The sequence below is a fragment of the Doryrhamphus excisus genome, chromosome 3 (genome assembly GCF_030265055.1).
Source record: "Doryrhamphus excisus isolate RoL2022-K1 chromosome 3, RoL_Dexc_1.0, whole genome shotgun sequence".
Lineage (NCBI taxonomy): Eukaryota > Metazoa > Chordata > Actinopteri > Syngnathiformes > Syngnathidae > Doryrhamphus > Doryrhamphus excisus.
Window position 1 is genome coordinate 10065912 of NC_080468.1, and position 23042 is coordinate 10088953.

At 38.3% G+C, this 23042-nt stretch overlaps 1 protein-coding gene across 1 annotated transcript; it reads left to right on the forward strand.

Moving 5' to 3' along the window:
- The first annotated feature begins 203 nt into the window (after positions 1–203).
- Positions 204–11536, forward strand: LOC131125474 (MAM and LDL-receptor class A domain-containing protein 1-like). Its single transcript, XM_058067065.1, has 28 exons — positions 204–410; positions 509–561; positions 1447–1524; positions 1634–1771; positions 1855–2111; positions 2199–2283; positions 2375–2434; positions 2600–2734; positions 2819–3075; positions 3173–3257; positions 3347–3583; positions 4734–4871; positions 4955–5211; positions 5302–5386; positions 5478–5537; positions 5704–5838; positions 5923–6179; positions 6277–6361; positions 6470–6688; positions 6771–6908; positions 7571–7827; positions 7905–7989; positions 8065–8529; positions 8657–8865; positions 8929–9082; positions 9165–9478; positions 9564–9693; positions 11099–11536. Exons 1-28 carry the CDS (start codon positions 334–336, stop codon positions 11239–11241), a joined length of 4593 nt encoding a protein of 1530 aa, XP_057923048.1. The 5' UTR covers positions 204–333; the 3' UTR covers positions 11242–11536.
- Positions 11537–23042: the final 11506 nt, after the last annotated feature.

Here is a 23042-nt window from a genome sequence, read left to right on the forward strand (position 1 = left end):
TATAGCCCAGCAACACTAAAACGCTGACCTTATCTGTTGCCACTTCCTGTAAAACTGTGTTGCTGCCGTTGTCAGTGGAAGAACATTTCTTTTATGCCACAGCTTTTGACCTGTTGTCTCCACCCACTGCTGTGATTACGTGGTTCGGCAGTGGGCTATAAATGCCCCACGCCCTTCGTTTCGCTCTCAGACTGACACCAGCGTGTCCATCACAGTGCGCTGGCAGTTGAAAGGTCACGTTCATTATATTAAACACACCCAAAAAAATAAGCTAGTCATCAATATTCATACTGAAGCTCATCAAGGGGCGCGTATTAGTAGCAGGGATCAGCCATGCTTGGAGGCTTCCACACAGATTTGTTAGTCACAGCGACTCTACTCCTTCTAACTCAGACTGGCACTCAATGCAGGTAAGTCGAACAATAACTTAAGCTTCTCCCTTTTATTTAAGCTCATATGGGTTTTGCAGTAATTTGTCAAAATGTTATAATATTCTTTCCATTTTCAGGGCAGAAAATGACTGGTCGCCTGTTACTTTACCAGACTGGAGAACAGATGCTGGTATTCACTGTTTTTGTCTTTACAACATACTGTAGATCATTTTCAAACAACATGGATTTTAAAAAGTAGACATAATTTGAACCAGGCCACAAAAAAACGTTTAAATGTAATCGAAAAATCAATACAGAAAGACCTTTTTTTTTTTTTAAATGATGTCGCATTCAATGTATAGCTACATATAAGTAATGTGGTTTCTTATTCATTCATTCATTTTCTACCGCTTATCCTCACGAGAATCTCAGGGGTGCTGGAGCCTATCCTAGCTGTCTTCGGGCGAGAGGCGGGTACACAATCTCAGGGCACACATATAGACAATCAACCATTCACACTCACATTCATACCTATGGACAATTTGGAGTTGCCAATTAACCTAGCATGTTTTTGGAATGTGGGAGGAAACCGGAGTACCCGGAGAAAACCCACGCATGCACGGGGAGAACATGCAACACAGAGATGGCCGAGGGTGGAATTGAACTCGGGTCTCCTAACTTGCGCATGGTTTCTTGTTAATAATTAATAAATAAGCCAACTTTAAATAATGCTCCATCCCTTCCATGCATCCAGATGCACCAAATATCTTGTGTATTATTCAGTCATTTTGGAATAAAGTTAAAAGCAATGAATGGTTTCCATTATCATCCGATCACTTGTGTAAAACTGGATTTCTGGCCCTGACCACTACCAAAATAGGACTCTAATGCAAAATTGGCAGTAAAAAACAGGTTGCGCCTTTCACTCAATATTATACTACACTGTTTTCATCTTCTCTCTAGAAAACTCCAGTCGGGGAGTCAATATTCATTTTGTGTTTGGTATGTTGTGTTATTTTATATTTTGCTTTTCTTCGTTTTCATTTCTTTGGTTTGTTTCATCTTACCCATTCAGCCGAGCCCGGAACTACAGAAAATCCTCCAGAAACGACTCCCTCTTCAACTCTTCCATCTCATACACTGGATCCAGCTTGTAAGAGAGTAACAAAAAAAAATCAGAGAAAGCAGACACACCTATTATTGTTTGTGAGCCAAGTATTGATAATTTAATGGTGAACTCACTGTAGTTGTTTGAACCGCAGTATGTCCCATAAACTGCGACTTTGAGAAGAATCTGTGTGGATGGCAGCAGCTCATGCAGGACTCCTTTGATTGGACAAGATATTCAAGCGCCACTCCAACAAACGGAAGCGGGCCAAACCATGACCACACCACTGGGGGTAAAATCCAAATGTCACCACCGCATCACATCATGTTTGGAAGATTACATTGTGAGACAATTCTGTATGATTTGTCTTTCTAGCGGGCTTCTATCTGTATATTGAGGGGGACAGTGTAACCCATGGAGACTCAGCACGTCTGTTGAGCTCTGAGTGCCATTACAACGGCCCAGCCTGCCTCAACTTCTGGTACCATATGTATGGTTCAGCCACAGCCATGGCCCTCAATATGCATCTGCTCCAAGGAAATAAAGCTACCAAGATTTGGTCCATGAAGAACAACCAGGGACAGGAATGGCATCCAGGAAAAATCGATATCAACGTCACCAGCCCTTTCCAGGTAAGCTTTGGGCCTTGGATATTCTTGTTGCCAGTCAGTAAAGTTGATTTGATCTTACTTTGTTTATTCTCATATTGACTATGCCAGGTCATTGTGGAGGGAATTAGGGGCTCTGATGCTCTGTCAGATGTGGCCATTGATGATATTTCCATTCACTTTGGAGCTTGCTCAAGTAATGTCAAACACATTTCTCATAAAATCAGTGAATGATACACCATAGCATCTTATGATGTTAAAGTGTAAATCTTTATCAAACTCTTTAGGTAGCCTGGAGAGTGGAAACAAACCTCCCTCGACTGCAGAAGTCCTTCCCTCAGACCCAGGTTCGTGCCAAGAAAGCTCAAGTTTATTACTCAGTACCTTCCGCTTTCAAAAAGTGGATGCGGTGTTGCGCATTAACATCGATGTTCTGTACTGCACACCGAATACGCATTTGATGAGTTGATTAATCGCAAGTTATAATTTGCCATGTTTGGTTCCTCTTGTAGTTTGCAGTTTGAACTGTAGCTTCGACAGCAGTTTTTGCAGATGGAATCAGATGAGTACGGATGCGTTTGACTGGACATGGAAAAGTGGCTCTACACCGACCTTAATGACTGGGCCCTCTGCTGACCACTCTGGTGGTAGGAAATAGAATAGAATAAAGGCTATAGAACAGATTGCCAAAGGGAACTTAGCTAACAAATAGAATCCTGTCTCCCATCTAGATGGTCACTACGTCTACATTGAGGCCAGTAGTGTGTACCATGGAGACACGGCCCGTCTCATCAGTTCTGAATGTTCTGCCATCGGTCCTCAGTGTTTACAGTTCTGGTACCATATGTACGGCTCAGCCGATACTATGGGCCTCCATGTATATTTGCTACAAGGGAAAAAAGCAGATGCTATTTGGTGGAAGAGGAATGATCAAGGTAACAAATGGCACTTGGCTCAGGTGGACCTGACCGCCACAAGAGCCTTCCAGGTTAGATATTTTTTATCAAACATCCAGTTCTGAGTTTTCAATCAGTACGGTTACAAATATGGTATACAGAATAATCTGTTATTGTTCCTGCCTTAAGATCATCATTGAAGGACGCAGGGGCTCCAATGAAGAATCGGATGTCGCCATAGACGATGTCATGCTTTACCATGGCCAATGTTCAGGTGTGGCAGATGCATCCAGACATATACATATGTATTGTTTACTGTCAGTTACAAACTCTTTAAAATGATCTTTTTCCCTGCTTGTTTAGAGCTAAGTGATGTGGTGACCCCGTACCCTCCTAAACCTGATGGAAACGCCACAGCTCCCCCCCATGTCACTTTGCCTGTAACTGCAGTTACAGAGCTTCCTGCAGTGAATGTTACTGATAAGTTCCCTGATACAGCTTGGCCGCCTGTAGCAAATGCCACCCTACCTCCCATCATTGAAACTACTGATTTCATTAAGAATGTTACTGAAGCTGCAAAGAACATACCACAAAACTCAGGTACAGTGATTGTTCAAAAGAAAATCAAGGAAATCTGAATTATTTGTTTTGGATTTGAGGGTATACAGTTATTAATGTTACTTTTTTTAAAGGCAGTAAAGCAGTTAATCACATATTTAAAGACAAACCTTTATTATTAGTATTATTAGTGTCAGCGTTTCAGCTTTTTCACATTATGTCTTTTTGTATATTTTTCCTTTTTTCCGTTTTTTAGCATTAGAGTCCTCTAGACATGAAATAGCACCCCTGTAATCACCTTTATACTCGTATTACCGAATGTAGTTGTCATAGTAAAAGAAAATTACACAACTCACACTCACATTAGTGTCGAAGGCACTAAAGTCACTTGCAAATTTCCAAGCTCTTCGTTGTTTTGGGCTGGGTTTCAGAGAGCTAATCGCTTGTTTCTCTCGCAACATACATACACCTAGCAACGGTTTGTTTCATTTGATACGCTGACAACACACTGATATGGTAATCATACTTATGTACTTGTACATTATACTGACACACGCACATATATGTACAGTTCTTATACATGGCCACTAAACTGTAAATACTCTGCAATTATTTCGATGATGATGCTATGTTTGATACGCAAAACCAGCCATAAGTCTTTGAATGCGTGAGTATAGTATGTCTTCTGTATGCCTTATATTTGTATTTTTGCTCTTGTAACAATGTTTATGCTTTAAAATGCTTAATTTAGGCCAAAACCACTTACAGTTTGCTTAATATACATATTTTTACCAAACATCATAGTCAACTGCAAAACAGGGTGGAATCCCCAATATGATTTTTTTCATAAATGTATTTGAAAAAACTGTGATTGAGTGAAGCCACGAAAGTCAAAGCGTGAAATGGCAAATAACAACTGTATAACCATTATGACTCCTGCTCGGTGTTGCCAGGCGTACAATAATTACCCTTCTTCCACCATAATTTCAACCTCTTTACAATATACGATCAAAATGTACAGCATCAGTCAAAGGTGTGGACACACTTTTTAAACGTTACTAAATGAGAAGGTGTCTCCAAATCCTTGACTGGTCGTGTACAGTAAGTTGATTTCTTCAATACATGGCTATGAGCACACACAGACTGCATACATCCTGCAATGCACCTGATGTTGTGCATGGTGTCATCACAGAGTGTCCCATTAACTGCGACTTTGAGAAGAATCTGTGTGGATGGCAGCAGCTCATGCAGGATTCCTTTGATTGGACAAGATATTCAAGCGCCACTCCAACAAACGGAAGCGGGCCAAACCATGACCACACCACTGGGGGTAAAATCCAAATGCCACCACCGCATCACATCATGATTGGAAGATTACATTGTGAGACAATTCTGTATGATTTGTCTTTCTAGCGGGCTTCTATCTGTATATTGAGGGGGACAGTGTAACCCATGGAGACTCAGCACGTCTGTTGAGCTCTGAGTGCCATTACAACGGCCCAGCCTGCCTCAACTTCTGGTACCATATGTATGGTTCAGCCACAGCCATGGCCCTCAATATGCATCTGCTCCAAGGAAATAAAGCTACCAAGATTTGGTCCATGAAAAACAACCAGGGACAGGAATGGCATCCAGGAAAAATCGATATCAACGTCACCAGCCCTTTCCAGGTAAGCTTTGGGCTTATTTGGATATTCTTGTTGCCAGTCAGTAAAGTTGATTTGATCTTACTTTGTTTATTCTCATATTGACTATGCCAGGTCATTGTGGAGGGAATTAGGGGCTCTGATGCTCTGTCAGATGTGGCCATTGATGATATTTCCATTCACTTTGGAGCTTGCTCAAGTAATGTCAAACACATTTCTCATAAAATCAGTGAATGATACACCATAGCATCTTATGATGTTAAAGTGTAAATCTTTATCAAACTCTTTAGGTAGCCTGGAGAGTGGAAACAAACCTCCCTCAACTGCAGAAGTCCTTCCCTCAGACCCAGGTTTGTGCCAAGAAAGCTCAACTTTATTACTCAGTACCTTCCGCTTTCAAAAAGTGGATGTGGTGTTGCGCATTAACATCGATGTTCTTTACTGTACACCGAATACGCTTTTGATTAGTTGATTAATCGCAAGTTATAATTTGCCTATGTTTGGTTCCTCTTGTAGTTTGCAGTTTGAACTGTAGCTTCGACAGCAGTTTTTGCAGATGGAATCAGATGAGTACGGATGCGTTTGACTGGACATGGAAAAGTGGCTCTACACCGACCTTAATGACTGGGCCCTCTGCTGACCACTCTGGTGGTAGGAAATAGAATAGAATAAAGGCTATAGAACAGATTGCCAAAGGGAACTTAGCTAACAAATAGAATCCTGTCTCCCATCTAGATGGTCACTACGTCTACATTGAGGCCAGTAGTGTGTACCATGGAGACACGGCCCGTCTCATCAGTTCTGAATGTTCTGCCATCGGTCCTCAGTGTTTACAGTTCTGGTACCATATGTACGGCTCAGCCGATACTATGGGCCTCCATGTATATTTGCTACAAGGGAAAAAAGCAGATGCTATTTGGTGGAAGAGGAATGATCAAGGTAACAAATGGCACTTGGCTCAGGTGGACCTGACCGCCACAAGAGCCTTCCAGGTTAGATATTTTTTATCAAACATCCAGTTCTGAGTTTTCAATCAGTACGGTTACAAATATGGTATACAGAATAATCTGTTATTGTTCCTGCCTTAAGATCATCATTGAAGGACGCAGGGGCTCCAATGAAGAATCGGATGTCGCCATAGACGATGTCATGCTTTACCATGGCCAATGTTCAGGTGTGGCAGATGCATCCAGACATATACATATGTATTGTTTACTGTCAGTTACAAACTCTTTAAAATGATCTTTTTAATCTTTCTTTTTAATGATCTATGCTTGTTTAGAGCTAAGTGATGTGGTGACCACGTACCCTCCTAAACCTGATGGAAACGCCACAGCTCCCCCCCATGTCACTTTGCCTGTAACTGCAGTTACAGAGCTTCCTGCAGTGAATGTTACTGATAAGTTCCCTGATACAGCTTGGCCACCTGTAGCAAATGCCACCCTACCTCCCATCATTGAAACTACTGATTCTATTACACAGAACAAATCACAACACTCAGGTACAGTGATGGTTCTATGACAGTACTGTAGGATTTTTACATTATTTGTTGAGTTATTAATGGTATATTTTTGACTTTCCAGAGTGCCAGCTTAGTTGTAATTTTGAAAAAGATTTATGTCAGTGGAGTCAGCTGCTTGCTGATGCTTTCGACTGGACAAGACACAGTGGGGCAACTCCCTCCTTGAAGACGGGGCCTTCTTCAGATCACACCACAGGACGTAATTAACCTTCTAACACATCCACCATGAAGTAGCTTATGTTGTTAATGAAGCCACAAAGTTAATAGATAGACACCTATTGTACACCTATTATATAGATGGATATAATAGCCTTCAGGCACACCTTAAGATAATTCTTGGATGTCGATTTGTTTAATTTGAGTAGGTGTGTCACAATGCACTCAGCTCATGAGACAATACGATACATGATACAATACAAGGTTGAATATGAGACAATATTTTAACATTACTTTTAAGAAAAGTACAATGACAATATATAGGACTGGACCAACAGACTTCTTTAAACTGAGTCATAAAACAATGTATGTACATTTTTAAATGTTCTATAACTTTGCATACATGACCTTAATATTATGCTTTTAATTGTTCAACTAAAAATGATAAAACTTAAAATAACGATGGCAGTTGTAGCTGCTACTACTTATTATTTATGTTGATGTGTAGTTATGTTAAGACACATGTAAAGAGGATTGCAATAGATTAGTTTCATGTTTACACTTAAAGAATTGCAGTTCCCATGATGCTTAGAGTGCAGAACACAGAAATAGTGAATTGACGTTTTGATGTAAATGAATATTGTTTAATCACATACTATAGAATCTAATTCATATGACTAATCACACTCCTGTTTCATGATGCAGATGGCCACTATCTGTACACTGAAGCCAGTGGTGCATACCATGGAGACACAGCTCGTCTCATCAGTTCTGAATGTTCTGCCACCGGTCCTCAGTGTCTGCAGTTCTGGTACCACATGTACGGCTCAGCCGATACTATGGGCCTCCATGTGTATTTGCTGCAGGACAAAAGAGCTGATGCAATTTTGTGGATGAGAAATAACCAAGGAAATATGTGGCGTCTCGCCCAGGTTGACTTCACCACAGCTGGACATTTTCAGGTGAGAAAAATCTCAGTGTTAATGTGCCAGTTTTGACAGAAATGATGATAGGACGTAACATTTGTTCTTAATAACAGATCCTTTTCGAGGGACGACGAGGTTCTACTGATCGGTCAGATGTGGCTATAGATGATGTATCACTATATCGTGGGCGCTGTGCAGGTAATCAAATACTCCAGGTGAAAGTCGCCTCTCGTTATAAGCAGTGTATCTGATTCAGGTTGATGTATTTTACAGATCTGACTAATCCAACGCTCCCTCCTTCTGTAACAACTGATTCGGTTACAGACATTTCAAACGTTACACAACCACAAAATGCAAACTCTACATCAACAACAACAGACACAACTGGCGTAAACCCACAGACTACCGCAACACCAAAGACCCCGAATCCGAACGCCTCAACAACAATGTCAGCAGCTACAACCGACCACCAAGTAGATGAAGGAACAGAAGAACCGGAACCGGAACCAACAGCTGAGGAAATAACAACAGCGATTACATATCCCGAAACCACAGCTGCACCCCTACCAACTGGACCCCACCCACAAACATCAATGAAACCAGAAACTCCACTCGGAACAGTTACACAACCAACAACAACCGATGAACAACAATCAGCAACATCCAAACCACAACATCCAAATGGAACTCAACCAGCAACCACTGCTCGACCGCAGCTTCCAACCACTGCTGGATCAAGTACGTAAGAAATTCCTGTAGTCACAACAACAGATTAAGTGTCGTCCCCGTTGCTGCTAAATTGAGAAGTGCATAATGTTATATTGGATGTTACATTTATATCTATATTTTATATTTCTATCCCCAGCGCCCCCCTGTCCACAGCATAGTCATTACACAGCTTGTATCTCCGCCTGCAGCCCGACCTGTAGATATATCAATGGCCCACCACGATGCAATGACACTGAGGATTGTGAGCCGGGATGTGAGTGTGATGATGGCTATGTGCTGAGACGGGGCGTTTGTGTACCTGTCCGGCAATGTGGTTGTGTGGACGCAGATGGCAATAAATACAGCGTAAGTGACTTTGCATCATTTCAATTAAATCATTACTACTGTGACAGCTTTCTCTTGTTTCAGTTTGGTCAAGTGTGGTACACCAGCCGCTGCAGTCACAAATGCGAATGTCAGAGGGAAGACGGCCTCGGGGAGATTGACTGTGATGAACATGAGTGTGACGATAATGCTGTTTGTCTTCAAAATGATAAGGGAGATTACTACTGCCAGAAAACAGGTACCAAAAGTGACAACAAAGTGACCAAGCTGGTTGTGCCTTTCGTACGTATTTCCAATTGTTGTAATTGTTTGCCCAACAGGTTTTGATACGTGCTTGATAAATGGAGATCCAGAGTACAGAACTTTTGATAACATGAAGCATGACTTTGAGGGTGAGCACTCTTATGTGCTGGTCCGAAGCAAAAATTTGCCCGGTAATCTCCCGGATGTCTACATAGAGGGCAACAATGCACCCATTAAATATGATAAGGACAGTAGTAGTGAAGAAGATGACGACGATGATGATGATAATGATAATAACAGCAGTGAGGATGATGAACACCACAGATTACATGGGCTCACGATCAAGGTGTACAACCACACGGTGGAATTCAAGAAGGGTCAGAAATTATTTGTAAGTTCGAAGGACTTTTATAACTATGCATTTATTGTATTGTTAGTTACTTGTTCAAATGGTTCATTATTCTACTTCCTTATAGTTGGATGGAAAGAGAACTAAGACTCCGGTTTCACCATCACTTGGTTTGAAGATTCTGAAGAAGTCCTCTCACATCTACGCCAAGACTGACTTTGGTCTCAAAGTGAAGTTTGATGGACGCAACGATGCAGGTAACTATTATTTATCTCTTAGTAGCGTTTCAAACTTCATATAGCATTGATATTTACACTAGAACCTTGATTAGCGTGTTTTTCGACAAATTTCAAAAATTTACACCAACATTTTGCCTCCATTTGTGTACATTTTGAAGTTTTAGTACAATATGGTGCACGTCTTAGTGTGGTATTAATACACTGCATGAGTCCAAATGTGTTGTTTAATGTATTTTTATCAACAATGTCCTTGTTAGCATCCTTAGCTTGCTCGCAAAATTCGAAAAACATGCATTGATTCATTCATACCACTGGGGTACACCCTGGACTGGTGGCCAGCCAATCACAGGGCACATATAGACAAACAACCATTCACACTCACATTCATACCTATGGACAGTTTGAAGTCGCCAATTCTTATTTAAAAATTGAATATTTTCATTGTTGGCATAGAAAATTTGTTTGCAACCTTTTAAACACAGTTTTTAACATTATTAGAGCCCTCTAGACATTAAGTAACACCCCTATGCTCACCACTGCTATTACCCAATATAGTACACATAATAAGCAAGGCAATAGGCATGGAGTACACGTGCCAATATCTGCATCTGTTGTTTTTTACTCATTTATTCATTTTCTACCGAAGACAGCTGGGATAGGCTCCAGCACCCCCGCGACCCTTGTGAGCGAGGGGTGCTGAAGCCTATCCCAGCTGTCTTCGGGCAAGAGGCCCTGGACTGGTCGCCAGCCAATCACAGGGCACATATAGACAAACAACCATTCACACTCACATTCATACCTATGGACAATTTGGAGTCACCAATTAGCCTAGCATGTTTTTGGAATGTGGGAGGAAACCAGAGTACCCGGAGAAAACCCACGCATGCACGGGGAGAACATGCAAACACCCACACAGAGAGGGCCGAGGGTGGAATTGAACCCTGGTCTCCTAGCTGTGAGGTCTGCGCGCTAACCACTAGACCGCCGTGCCGCCCGAAAAACGTGTTAGGTTAATTGCCAATGGTTGTTGAATTGAATGGTTGTTTTTCTGTGCCCTGTTTCTCGCTCGAAGTCAGCTGGGTAGCTAGTCAGCTAGCATACAGTCAGCATAGCCCCATGACCCTGGTCAGAATAAGCAGCATAGAAAATGAATGGATGTAGCACCTGCATTTTTTTTAACTGATTGCCCAACGTGGGAAAAGTGTGTGGCTGTTCCACTGGGTTCTATTCCTCCATTGAAGAATGATGGCGGACAACATGAGTGACAGTCATCAACATCTAGAATGTCACAATGCAGCTTCAGATAATAGAACCACACCCTGTACTTACCTTGATTATAGAGCTTAGTGTCAAGCCACGGAATGTGATCCCAGTGGGTCAGCGGTTAATGAAATAATTATTTTTATTTTATTTGTTCCCACAGAAATAACTCTACCACGTGTATACAAACGAAAGGTTGGGGGTCTCTGCGGAAACTTTGACGGCAGAATGCTGAATGACCGGATGAAGCCTGATGGTACCATGGCCAAGACTGTTCAAGAGTTTGGAGAGAGCTGGAGAGTGTGACCATAAATTGGATGAAACAAACAGCTCTTAATAACTAACTCTTGACCTCCAATACGTCATAGCTTGATAACAACATCTGCATTCATATGTTGTTTTTTTCTCTCTGCCCAAAATCTGACTCGTCATTTGCTTTGTCCACTGCTCACAGATTCATATTTTATTGAGAAATGTGTGTACTTTGCTCAACTGTTGCTAGAACTTAATAAAAATGCTATGTGCAGTATTTCAAGCGAATGCCATGCATGATCCCATAACTTATTGTAACCCAGTGTACATGCAGCATATTCAAGTTTGTTCTGTTTAGAAGGGTCTTCAGCATTTTGCTGGTGTAGTTGGGTCTCTGCAAAGATGCCACACTCAAATGAAAAAATTAAAAATGAGTTGTGACTCCTGCCACTGCAAGCAGCCAAGCAACATTCCTTCGAATAACAGCGGAGGGTGTGTCAAGTGAAGCAAATTATTTGACAAAAGGGATTATAACTTATATAACTTATATAACTTAGACACACATAATGATAGCGTCAGATTGGTGTAACAGAAGCCACAATAAGCAGTCACACAATGATGGATCGTTTTGAGGGATATTTACTTCTATTGTTACTCGTACCTTCAACAATTGGTGAGTCATTTTCACTTGATTTAGTTGCTATTGAGTATGTGTGGCATAACTCGTCTTTATTAAACAATTAGAATATATCCATATAATATAATATAATATATTCATTCATATATAGTCACTATATTGGCAGTTACTATGGTACCCATTATGTCATTGTATGGTCATATCACCTCCTACTTCGGTACAAAGTGCATTATTAACAAAAAAAAAAACTTTAACTGTATTATGGAAAGCAGGAAGTGAACAAATGTAACAGTTAGTGATTGTAAAAATACCATATGGAGGGGTAGGATTTAATAAGCTTTGCTTCTTCCTACTGCTTTTGGACATGTGGAACTGGGAACTGATTATGGGATGCACTCAATTGTAATCTGATGCATGTTCAAATGAAATAAAACCATTACCATTACTATAATGCACATTGTAACATGGTACATGGCATGTCAATATAATCCAAACATTCGACATTCGATTATGTGTAAGTATATAATTTAACATTATGAACAATGCGTAATTACTAGGGGTGTAACAGTACGGCATGATCACAGTTACCCCCCTATTGTTTTAATGACTCGGTTTAGTTCAATTACGGCACTGGATTGGAACAAAATGCAAAAAAACTGCTGTGTGTATATTAGTTATGTATTATAGTTTCTAACATTTTTTGGAGGAAAGTGCAATGATGCAGGCAAGTGAAACAGTAATAATTTTAACTGTCTGAATTATTATTTTAATAGTTCCTAGCTAGTAGCCTCCATCACTGATCTGTACTGAACAGTGAAAGAACAATGAAGCCAGCCTTCCTCCACATGATAGTTTTAGGTGAAAATGCAATCCATTCCAATTTTCATATGGATAACAAACAGAAAGTTTCCACCCAAAGTAACAATTTTTCTGTGCATTCTAAAGATATTAAAGCAACAAAGTCAGCTGGGATAGGCAATGCATTGGTTAGTATATATATATATATATATATATATATATATATATATATATATATATATATATATATATATATATATATATATATATATATATATATATATATATATATATATATATATATATATATATATATATATATATATATATACACACACACACACAATAGACAATATTTCCAAGTAACCAACTACATTTACTTAACAGTCTCTACCAATACTGTATGCTTTAAGATGTCTAAATGCCGTAATAGCACTTGGACATATTCTTGCAACTAACCACACATTTGCTTAAGTGTTCATGTCTCTTTTTTTTTTTGAATGAACAAAACAGACTTGAACTAATGTGTTTTCACTTTAGTTCAAATTTTAGTTCGTTCAAATTTAAAAGTAAGATTTAGGCATCCTCGCAACCCCAGGTAATCTCCAACACCTGTACTTCACACGGTGTATATTTATCTTTGTAACAAGGTTTTACAACAGACAATCAAATATTCTCATACATTATTATGCTCCGCTAAAGTAAGCTAACCCATTTTACACTAGCTCTTGATGAAAATGAGCTCATACAGTGAATCAAGTAACCAACTACATTTACTCAACATTCTTTGCCAATATGCTTCAAAATGTCCAAATCTAGCGATTACACATGGACATATTATTGCAGTTAACTACACAATTTGCTGAAGCGTCCATGTCAGTGTTTTTGTCATTGTTTTTTTTCTTGTGTTGCAGCACGCCGCTGTAGCGGCAGGGGCAGAGCCGTCAGCACACACATGTTGCCAGTTGGTCGTTGCCAGACCATACCTCACGGTTTCCACCCTGCCCGGCCTACTGGTGTAGTATGCTTGCTGTGTACTGGCTTTCGTTTTCCATGCTAGTTGTTACCGTATCCCGCTTGGTCTTCCACCAGCGCTTTGTCATTTTACCTCGCTCATTCTTTATCCTTTTTTTACCTTGTGGTATTTAGCTTAGTTTTTCCATATCAGCTCTGTTTCACTGAAAGTTATTGTGTGTGAGTATTTTTTCTGCTGACCTGTTTTGTTCCTTCCTTACCTGTGGACTCTTTTTGTATTTTGTTATCATTTGCACATTTCCCCTCCTGCAGAGGGCACCTTTTGTTATTAAAGAGGACCTATTATGCTTGTTCTGCTCGTGTTGTGGACTCCGATAGAGCAGCTACACACAATAACCCGCATAGAAATCTTTCTAGAATCTGCACCTATTCCAGCTGTTTTTCCTTGGATTTCCAAAAACGGTCTGACCAAAACAGACATGAACTAACGTGTTTCACTCGTTCAAATTTACAAGAAACAGATTTAGGCATTTAGGCATTCCACTCATATTAAAAAAGTAACATGGATTTATATCTTCATTTGTAAATCTTGTAGGCACGACCATCTCAACAGGTAATCTCAACACCTCTACTTGAGTTTTAAATGACCAAAACAGACTTGAAGTAGTGTGTTTTATCCACTCAAAATAAAAAGTAACATGGATTTATGTCTTCATTTGTAAATCTTTTAGGCGCGAACACCTCACCAGGTAATCTCAACACCTCTACACATTCTATACCTTTGTATTACCATTCCAAGTAACATGGATTTATGTCTTCATTTGTAAATTTTTTAGGCACGACTAGCTCCCCAGGTAATCTCAACAATGACCATAACAGACTTGAACGAATGTATTTTATCAACTCGAATTAAAAAAGTAACATGGATTTATGTCTTCATTTGTAAATCTTTTAGACACGACCAGCTCACAGGGTAATCTCAACACCTCTATACATTCTATACCTTTGTATTGTCATTCCAATTTTAAAAAGTAACATGAATTTATGTCTTCATTTGTAAATCTTTTAGGCGCGACCATCTCACCAGGTAATCTCAACACATCTACACATTCTATACCTTTGTATTACCATTCCAATTTAAAAAAAAAACATGGATTTATGTCTTCATTTGTAAATCTTGAAGGCATGACAGGCTCACAAGGTAGTCTCAACACCTCTACACATTCTATACCTTTGTATTACCATTCCAATTTAAAAAAAAAACATGGATTTATGTCTTTGTGTGTAAATCTTGTAGGCACGAGCATCTCACCAGGTAATCTCAACCTCTACTTGAGTTTTAAATGACCAAAACAGACTTAAAGTAGTGTGTTTTATCCACGCAAATTAAAAAAGTAACATGGATTTACGTATGTCTTCATTTGTAAATCTTGAAGCCACGACCAACTCACCAGGTAATCTCAACACCTCTACACATTCTATACCTTTGTATTACCATTCCAATTAAAAAAAAAAACATGGATTTATGTCTTCATTTGTAAATCTTGAAGGCATGACCAGCTCACAAGGTAGTCTCAACACCTCTATACATTCTATACCTTTGTATTACCATTCCAATTTTAAAAAGTAACATGGATTTATGTCTTCATTTGTAAATCTTGTAGGCACCGCCAGCTCACCAGGTAATCTCCGACACCTGTACACATTCGATGTAGCAACGTGCCAAATATGCTTTAAAAAGTCTGAATATAACCGCACTGTGATTTCCTTTGTCATTCCACCACATGTCAGAGTTTTTCTAACAATTATGAAACACAACTTACAGCGTAATTGCCTGAAGGGTAAAAAAAAAAAAATAACAGTTCTGTTTTCTGTGTTAAATCTTTCAGGTCGTAACAACTCATCAGGTAATCTCACAGGTCGCTACTTCAAATATTATTTATTTTGTAACAATGACCTACAGGAGAGGAACTTGGGCTTTTCGATAATTCCTCATAAATCGTAGAGTGGCTACATTACACTGCATATACACTATCAAGACACGTTATTACTATTTAGTATTTAATCATGAAAATGATTGAATGAAAAAGTCCTGCCACCAGCTAAAATCCTGTACTTTCCTGTAAAATGTTTCATAAACCATGTTCAGTAGTTTTACAAAGATGATCTAGAATATATGTTCTGAAAAGTATTATTTATCCATGCATTGTTTTATCTTTGACCTACAGCTGTCAAATACAATGTGCAAACTTTCAATCAAAAGTAAAATGGCAGTAAAATGCAATTCATGTAGCAAATCAACCTTGTGGTCACCACTTGTCACCACTAGGTGTCAGCAATACATCATCTACAATAGCCTGCCTGCCTGGCCAACACTAATAACAATAGAATAATTAAATACAGCAACACCAGTAAAGTGCATGTTTTTGCCATGGCATAAAGTATAACTAAATCTATATAAATCTAGATCTATGAAGATTATCATTTGATTATTTCATGGTTAAACTTTGCATAATTCATTTTCTATTCACCATCAATGTGTCCAGTGTTTTTTTTTTAAATAATATATTTTTTATGAAATTAAACCCAAGAAAAGGAAAAATTAGAAAAATAATAAAATAAAATAAATGTGAAAATAAAAATAACTGAGAAACCCCACACACAGGGAGACCATGCAAACTCCACAAGCGGAGATTCGGACCAAGGTCTTCCCGATGACTGTGTGACCAACATGCTAACCACTTTTAAGTGCGTTTAGTAGTAGAATATCTAATAATAACACAAAGCTCTGTTTTTAAATTATTGCATATAACTTATTTTGGGGTCTGTCAAAGTCAACGGGTTAACAATATGGAGAAAGAAGAGTATTTTGATTGAAAAGTTAGCGTCAAAGCCTTGGCAGATGGCTCTTGTAGCAAGACAAACGTTATTTGTATCTACTGTCGCTGTGTTTGAGTTATCACGGATTACATCGCCTGCCAGAGAAAGTGAAGGTATTGTTTTTATTGTCATATTCAGTGGTACCTTGGCATAAGAGTATCCTAACTTCCGCTGATTTTCATAATAATTTCTGAATGAATTTTCTACTCACAAATTTAAAAACAGTATCATAATAAACAAATCTTATTTTGAACTGACACTGTGTCAGTGTGAGAGGTCTCACTCGCACACATTTTGTATTTGCTGAACGTTTGTGATCAAGTTTAATATGCCAATTTATTCTTTCTCTTTTACGGCTTTACCCTTCAGGGGTCGCCACAGCAAATCAATCTCCTCCATCCAACCCTGTCTTCTGAATCTGTCTCTCTAACACCAACTACCCTCATGTCGTCCTTCACTACATCCATAAACCTCCTCTTTGGTCTTCTTTCTATCAATATATTCACTATCTCTCCTCTGGACATCCCAACCATCTCAGTCTGGCCTCTCTGACTTTATCTACAAGGCTTCTAACATGTAATGTCACTCTGATGTAGTTGTTCCTGATCCTATCCATCCGGGTCACTCCCACTGAGAACTTCAGCATCCTCATCTCTGCTAAATGTGGTTCAATCTGCGTTACCTCTGGACAAAATATGATTAATTGACATTTTACAAAAAACATTAAACTATATTAAAAACATCTTCGTGGCCCCCTGCAACGGCGCTTGGAAAACGTTTGATCAACAGTATTTTTTCTTCACCTTTCCCAACAGTGCTCGCACACTTCAAAGCTCAAGTGAACATGAACGGGGCTGCCAACACCACACAAGCTTTCCAAGATGTAAGTACACGAAACAACGTGCACAGTATTCTAGTGAACAACATGTTTTCACTCATAATTGGATGCGTTCTCTCCCGCAGTTCTTCAGTGACTTCATTCAAAGGTTCTGTCCAAATTGCATTGTTACCATTAGTCGTCGCACGCTGACCGCAGTCTGACTTGAATTGGGAATTGTACGGCATAGACGCTTTCTGCAACTATTTGCTTCCTGGCAGATGAAGTGCGGCACACCACATATGAATATAATCGATAGCAGGGGAGTATCGGTTTGGGATCAATAACAGCATGATGATATTTATATTTTGAGTTCTCTTTCATGTTTATTTGTGGTTTTTGTTCACTCTGGGCTTCAAATTCCCAAATTCACTCGTGGTTTTCAAAGCTATATTAGTTTTAAAAAAATGCATATTGAATCAAATTTTACGTTTTTTTTTTGGCCTAAACTTTCAAGTATAGAAATGTCAAAATGAGGTAAAATACATATATAAGACATGTATTGCCACTGTGACTGCGTGACAATGCAGTGGCAAAAAGTGTAAACGCCTATTTATTTATTTATTATGTTTACTAAATTGGGTAATATGAGTGTAAAACTATAGGGGTGTTATATTAAGTCAAGAGGGCTCTAATATATAAGGAATCCTACTTCACAGAAACTGACTGTTGGGTCTGGAAGCAATTAACCACAATAAACAATTGTTTACTGTACTTATATACTGTTTAATTTATCTCCGTTCCTACACTCACCTGTGGTTATGAGCTTTGGGTTAGTGACCCAATGGACAAGATTGCAGATACAAGCACCCAAAATGAGTTTTCACCATAGAGTGGCTGAGTTCTCTCTTGGAGATAAGGTGAGAAGCACTATTACCAGGGAGAAACTCGCTGCTCCTCCACATTGACAGGAGCCAGATGAGGTGGATGCCTTCCGGACGCCTCCCTGGGGAGGTGTTCAAGGCCTGTTCGACTGGTAGGAGGCCTCAGGGAAGACCCAGGACACATTGTAGACGAAGTAGCCAGGGGGAGGGAAGTCTGCATCGGCTTCCCTGCTTAAACTGCCGGCCCTGCAACCCAACCTTGGAAGTAGAAGATGTATGAGTAGATATATTGTTTACCAAATCCAACAACCAATAGTAGTTTTGTATTTTACACTATAAATTTACTTAATAAAATAGGAATAAGTGAATTATTTTTGATATTGAAATTGTTAAATTCTTCACAAAAGTGTGTTGGCTGATATGTTTTTGTTTGCCTAACATTTGAGTCTAGTGTTTTATTGTGAATAAATCAAAATCATTCAGTGAGCCTGAAAAATGTACACATAAAAAGTATCATTATCTGCCGTGCTGTTGGCAAATTGCAGACTTTGTTACTAAATCTGGTGACATACCGAACCCTCTCGGCGACTTACTGCCTCGCCAGCAACGAGAGACAATTCTAGCTACTTTTTCTGGCAAAGGTTTCCTTCCTTCCCTCTGACGCTTAATATTACCATTTTATTCTCATAAATTTACGACATGTTCATAATATTACAACTTTTTCTTGTAACTTTACGACTTTAGTCTCGTAAATCTTTGACTTTATTCTCGTAATATTACAATTTTTTCTTGTAAATGTACAACTTTTTTTCATGAATTTACAATTTTATTGTCATAATATTACACCTTTATCTTGTGAATTTACCATTTTTTTCTCGCAAATTTACAACTTTATTCTCATAAATTTCCGACATGCTCGTAATATTACAACTTTTTCTTGTAAATTTATGACTTTTTTTCATGAATTTACAATTTTATTGTCATAATATTACAACTTTATCTTGTAAATTTACAACTTTATTCTCATCAATTTACGACATGCTTGTAATATTACAACTTTTTCTTGTAAATTTACGACTTTAGTCTCGTAAATCTTTGACTTTATTCTCGTAATATTACAATTTTTTCTTGTAAATGTACAACTTTTTTTCATGAATTTACGATTTTATTGTCATAATATTACAACTTTATCTTGTGAATTTACAACTTTTTTCTCACAAATTTCCAACTTTATTCTCATATATTTACAACTATTCTGGTAATTGTACAGCTTGTAATTGTACAGTCTTGTAGACTCACTGCTTTATTCTCGTTATATTACAATGTACGACTTATTTATTGTAAATTTCCAACCTTATTCTCGGAAATTAACAACTTAATGTTTGTAATATTACAACTTTTTTATAAACATACCTTATTCAACAACTTTATTCTTGCAATATTATTATATTATTTTTCTAAATTTAAGACTTTATTTTCGTTACATTACAACTTTTTTTTCTTGTAAATTTCTGACTTTATTCTCGTAATTTTTGACTATTTATGACTATTCTCATAATATTACAAATTTTTCTCAATAAGTGAATTAGTTAGTAATTTAATTACTCAATTAGTAATATTCTTTCTCATACATGTACGGCTTTATTCTCGTAAGAGTAGAACTTTTTCTTGTAAATTTCACGACTTTAACACGACTTCTCGAAATATCAGATTTTTTATTTTTTTGTTTAGTGTGGCCGTAATACTGTGTTGTGCTTATTCAACCCTCTCCCTGATGAACCTTATTTGTGCCCTCCTGTCTTGTGGAGCTGCTAATATGACGCGTCCTCTCCCCTGTGTGTGCACTAATTAAAAGCGCGTGTTCTCTTTTAAACACAAGCCGGCTGCACAATTGAAGTTAATTCTGCAGACTCCGGTTCACATTTCGTCACTACTTTGTAAATTTAGATCATATGGGGTCATTGAGGGGTTGAGACAAGCCTGCAGCCGCATGTCGACTCTCCAAAGATCAGTTACCATGTAATGGTGAAGGAATGTCACCCAGTCTCTGGAGGTTATTGCATTTTTTTTGTCTTAATTTTAAAGTTTACAGTGATATAAAACTGCAACACTTTGAGGTGGGACATATAGGAGGGACAATCTATAAGAAACCCATATTAAATGCTTTACAAATAATTGATTTATTATAGAAGTGAAAGAAAAAAGATCTCAATCATAATCATGCAGGATTTCCTCTGGGATTGTTTTTGAAGGAGTGTAGTGTTGGTGGGAGGGCACACTGCAACGGCAAATTTTGTTTTTAATATGGCAAATATTTTTTTTAATTGTATTTATTAATTTTATTCATTTATTTAACTGTATTCAGCAACCATCAGAATGTTGACAACATTGCAAAACTGTACACTTTAACAGAGAGCGATCACACACACTGGAATAGAGCAAAGTGACAAAACATTTTAACAGTGGCGGTTCTGGCTTGAATAACGCCCTGACAATATAAACACAAATGTAAATATGTAAGTATCAAGTTATATGTTGCCACAAAAGCTTACTTGAAAAATAAGCAAAAAAATATTCAACACACATTCAAGGGAAAAATGTTTTGCAGTGCACAAATCCCTCAAGTACAACACTTCTCAGGCCTCAACCAGCGTTTCCCAACGACTGAAATGTACTTATTTCACAAACTCAAGCTCGCCTTAAATTAAGACTTAAATCCACATTTACACAATGAAAACTAAACAACAGTTAGCTTATAAGCACCAAGTAACGTTAGCTTATTTGACCATTCACTCCATAATATGGTGTACATAAAGTGATGGTATAGGGCCATACCTTTATCTTTCGCCCGTTTCTCCTCTTCTTTCTCCTCTTCTTTCTAATTTGTGCACCTGGTGGCTTTGATTTTGTCTTTTCTATGTTTTGTTGACACAAATTAACGATATTAGCAATATTGTCATCATCTCCTACCGTCACTCAACAACCAGGCAAGGCTAAACCAACTTTCACTGTCACACTTTCAAAGTGAAATAGTATTTTTCAGGGTCTTGGTCTACAATACAATAAAAATTACATTATATTAACAGTTAAATGTGTTTTATTTTTGAGCAATTACTGTTGTAAGTTCTATTTTTTACCTCATGATTAACCTGTAGGTCCCCCTTGCAAAACTTGCATGGTTTCATCCGCATCATGTGGTGGGATTGGCGTTTGGGGTTGTACTATCATACGCCTGTAGAGGGCGCCCGTCTGCCAAGTGCTCACTCAATGAGGATTTGGTGTGCGGCTGAGCATTAGTAAATATAGTATGTATATATTTATTTCTCCCTATGATTGAAACATTAGCTTCAAAACCCTGGCAGATGATAAAATAACAATAAGCTACATCTATATAGTATATACCTATATATTCCTGATTGTTTTTTGTCACACTTACAGTAAATGTTTCAGATAATCAAACAAATTCAATTATTAGTCAATGACAACACAACTGAACACAAAATGCAAATCTTTCAAATCTAACATTTTATTATTAAGGGGGAAAAAATCCAAACCTACATAGCCCTGTGTGAAAAAGTGATTAACCCCCCTGTTAAAACATAACTGAGTCTCATTGAGAAAAGGTTATAAAGCCATTTCTAAATCTTTGGAACTCTAGCAAACCACAGTAAGAGCCAGTATCCACAAATGATGAGAACATGGAACAGTGGTGAAAGTTCCCAGGAGTGTCCGGCCGACCAAAATGACCCCAAGAGAGCAAAGACAGCTCATGCAAGAGGTCACAAAAGACCCCACAACAACATCCAAAGATCTCACTTGCCTCAGTTAACGCGAGCGTTCATGACTCCACCTATGCACTCGAACTCTTTGAAGTATATTTTGCTTTTTCTTAGTAGTGATGGCAAAGAGAAAACATGTGGTGACATCCATTGAAGCATAAATGTAACATAAATGTAACATTTGGTTAATATGGGCAATACAGTCAATTAGATGTCAAATACAGTACACACACAAATGACCGATACTGAAGCACAATACTTATTAATTGCAATAATGCCTACAATATAATATAATTTAATATAAGGTCAAATGCAGCTTGGTCCCTTCTGTAAAGCATCTTCAAAGAGCAAGTAGTTTTGCTTTATTTTAGTTTTATTTAGTTTTATTACCCAGTTAATTTCCCTTTGAAATTAAACCAACTTGGAAGTCAACTAGCGTCCAAACATAATGAAATATAATATAATATAAGGTCAAATTCAGCTTGGTCCTTTCTGTAAAGCATCTTCAAAGAGCAAGTAGTTTTGCTTTATTTTAGTTTTATTTAGTTTTATTACCCAGTTAATTTCCCTTTGAAATTAAACCAACTTGGAAGTCAACTAGCGTCCAAACATAATGAAATATAATATAATATAAGGTCAAATTCAGCTTGGTCCTTTCTGTAAAGCATCTTCAAAGAGCAAGTAGTTTTGCTTTATTTTAGTTTTATTTAGTTTTATTACCCAGTTAATTTCCCTTTGAAATTAGACCAGCTTGGAAGTCAACTAGCGTCCAAACATAATGAAATAACCCTTTTCAATAATACCCCGAGTAGAATGATTGCTCCAGTTTTGCATGTTCTACTTTTTAAGCCACACATGTGGACAACTGCAACACTACACAGCCATGTTGGTGAGGTATCGCTTCTTCCTGCAGTGGTGGTGTGTGTTATTGATCCTGATTGGGCCTCGCGGGAGGAGATTCCGGCCTGCCATTGACCCACACTTCTCCATGTTTCCACCCTTCCCTACGATCATCAGAGGCAGCTGTCTTCTCCTGCCAGCAGGCCGGCTCGTGTGACATTTCTGATTGTTAGATGTAACGGGGC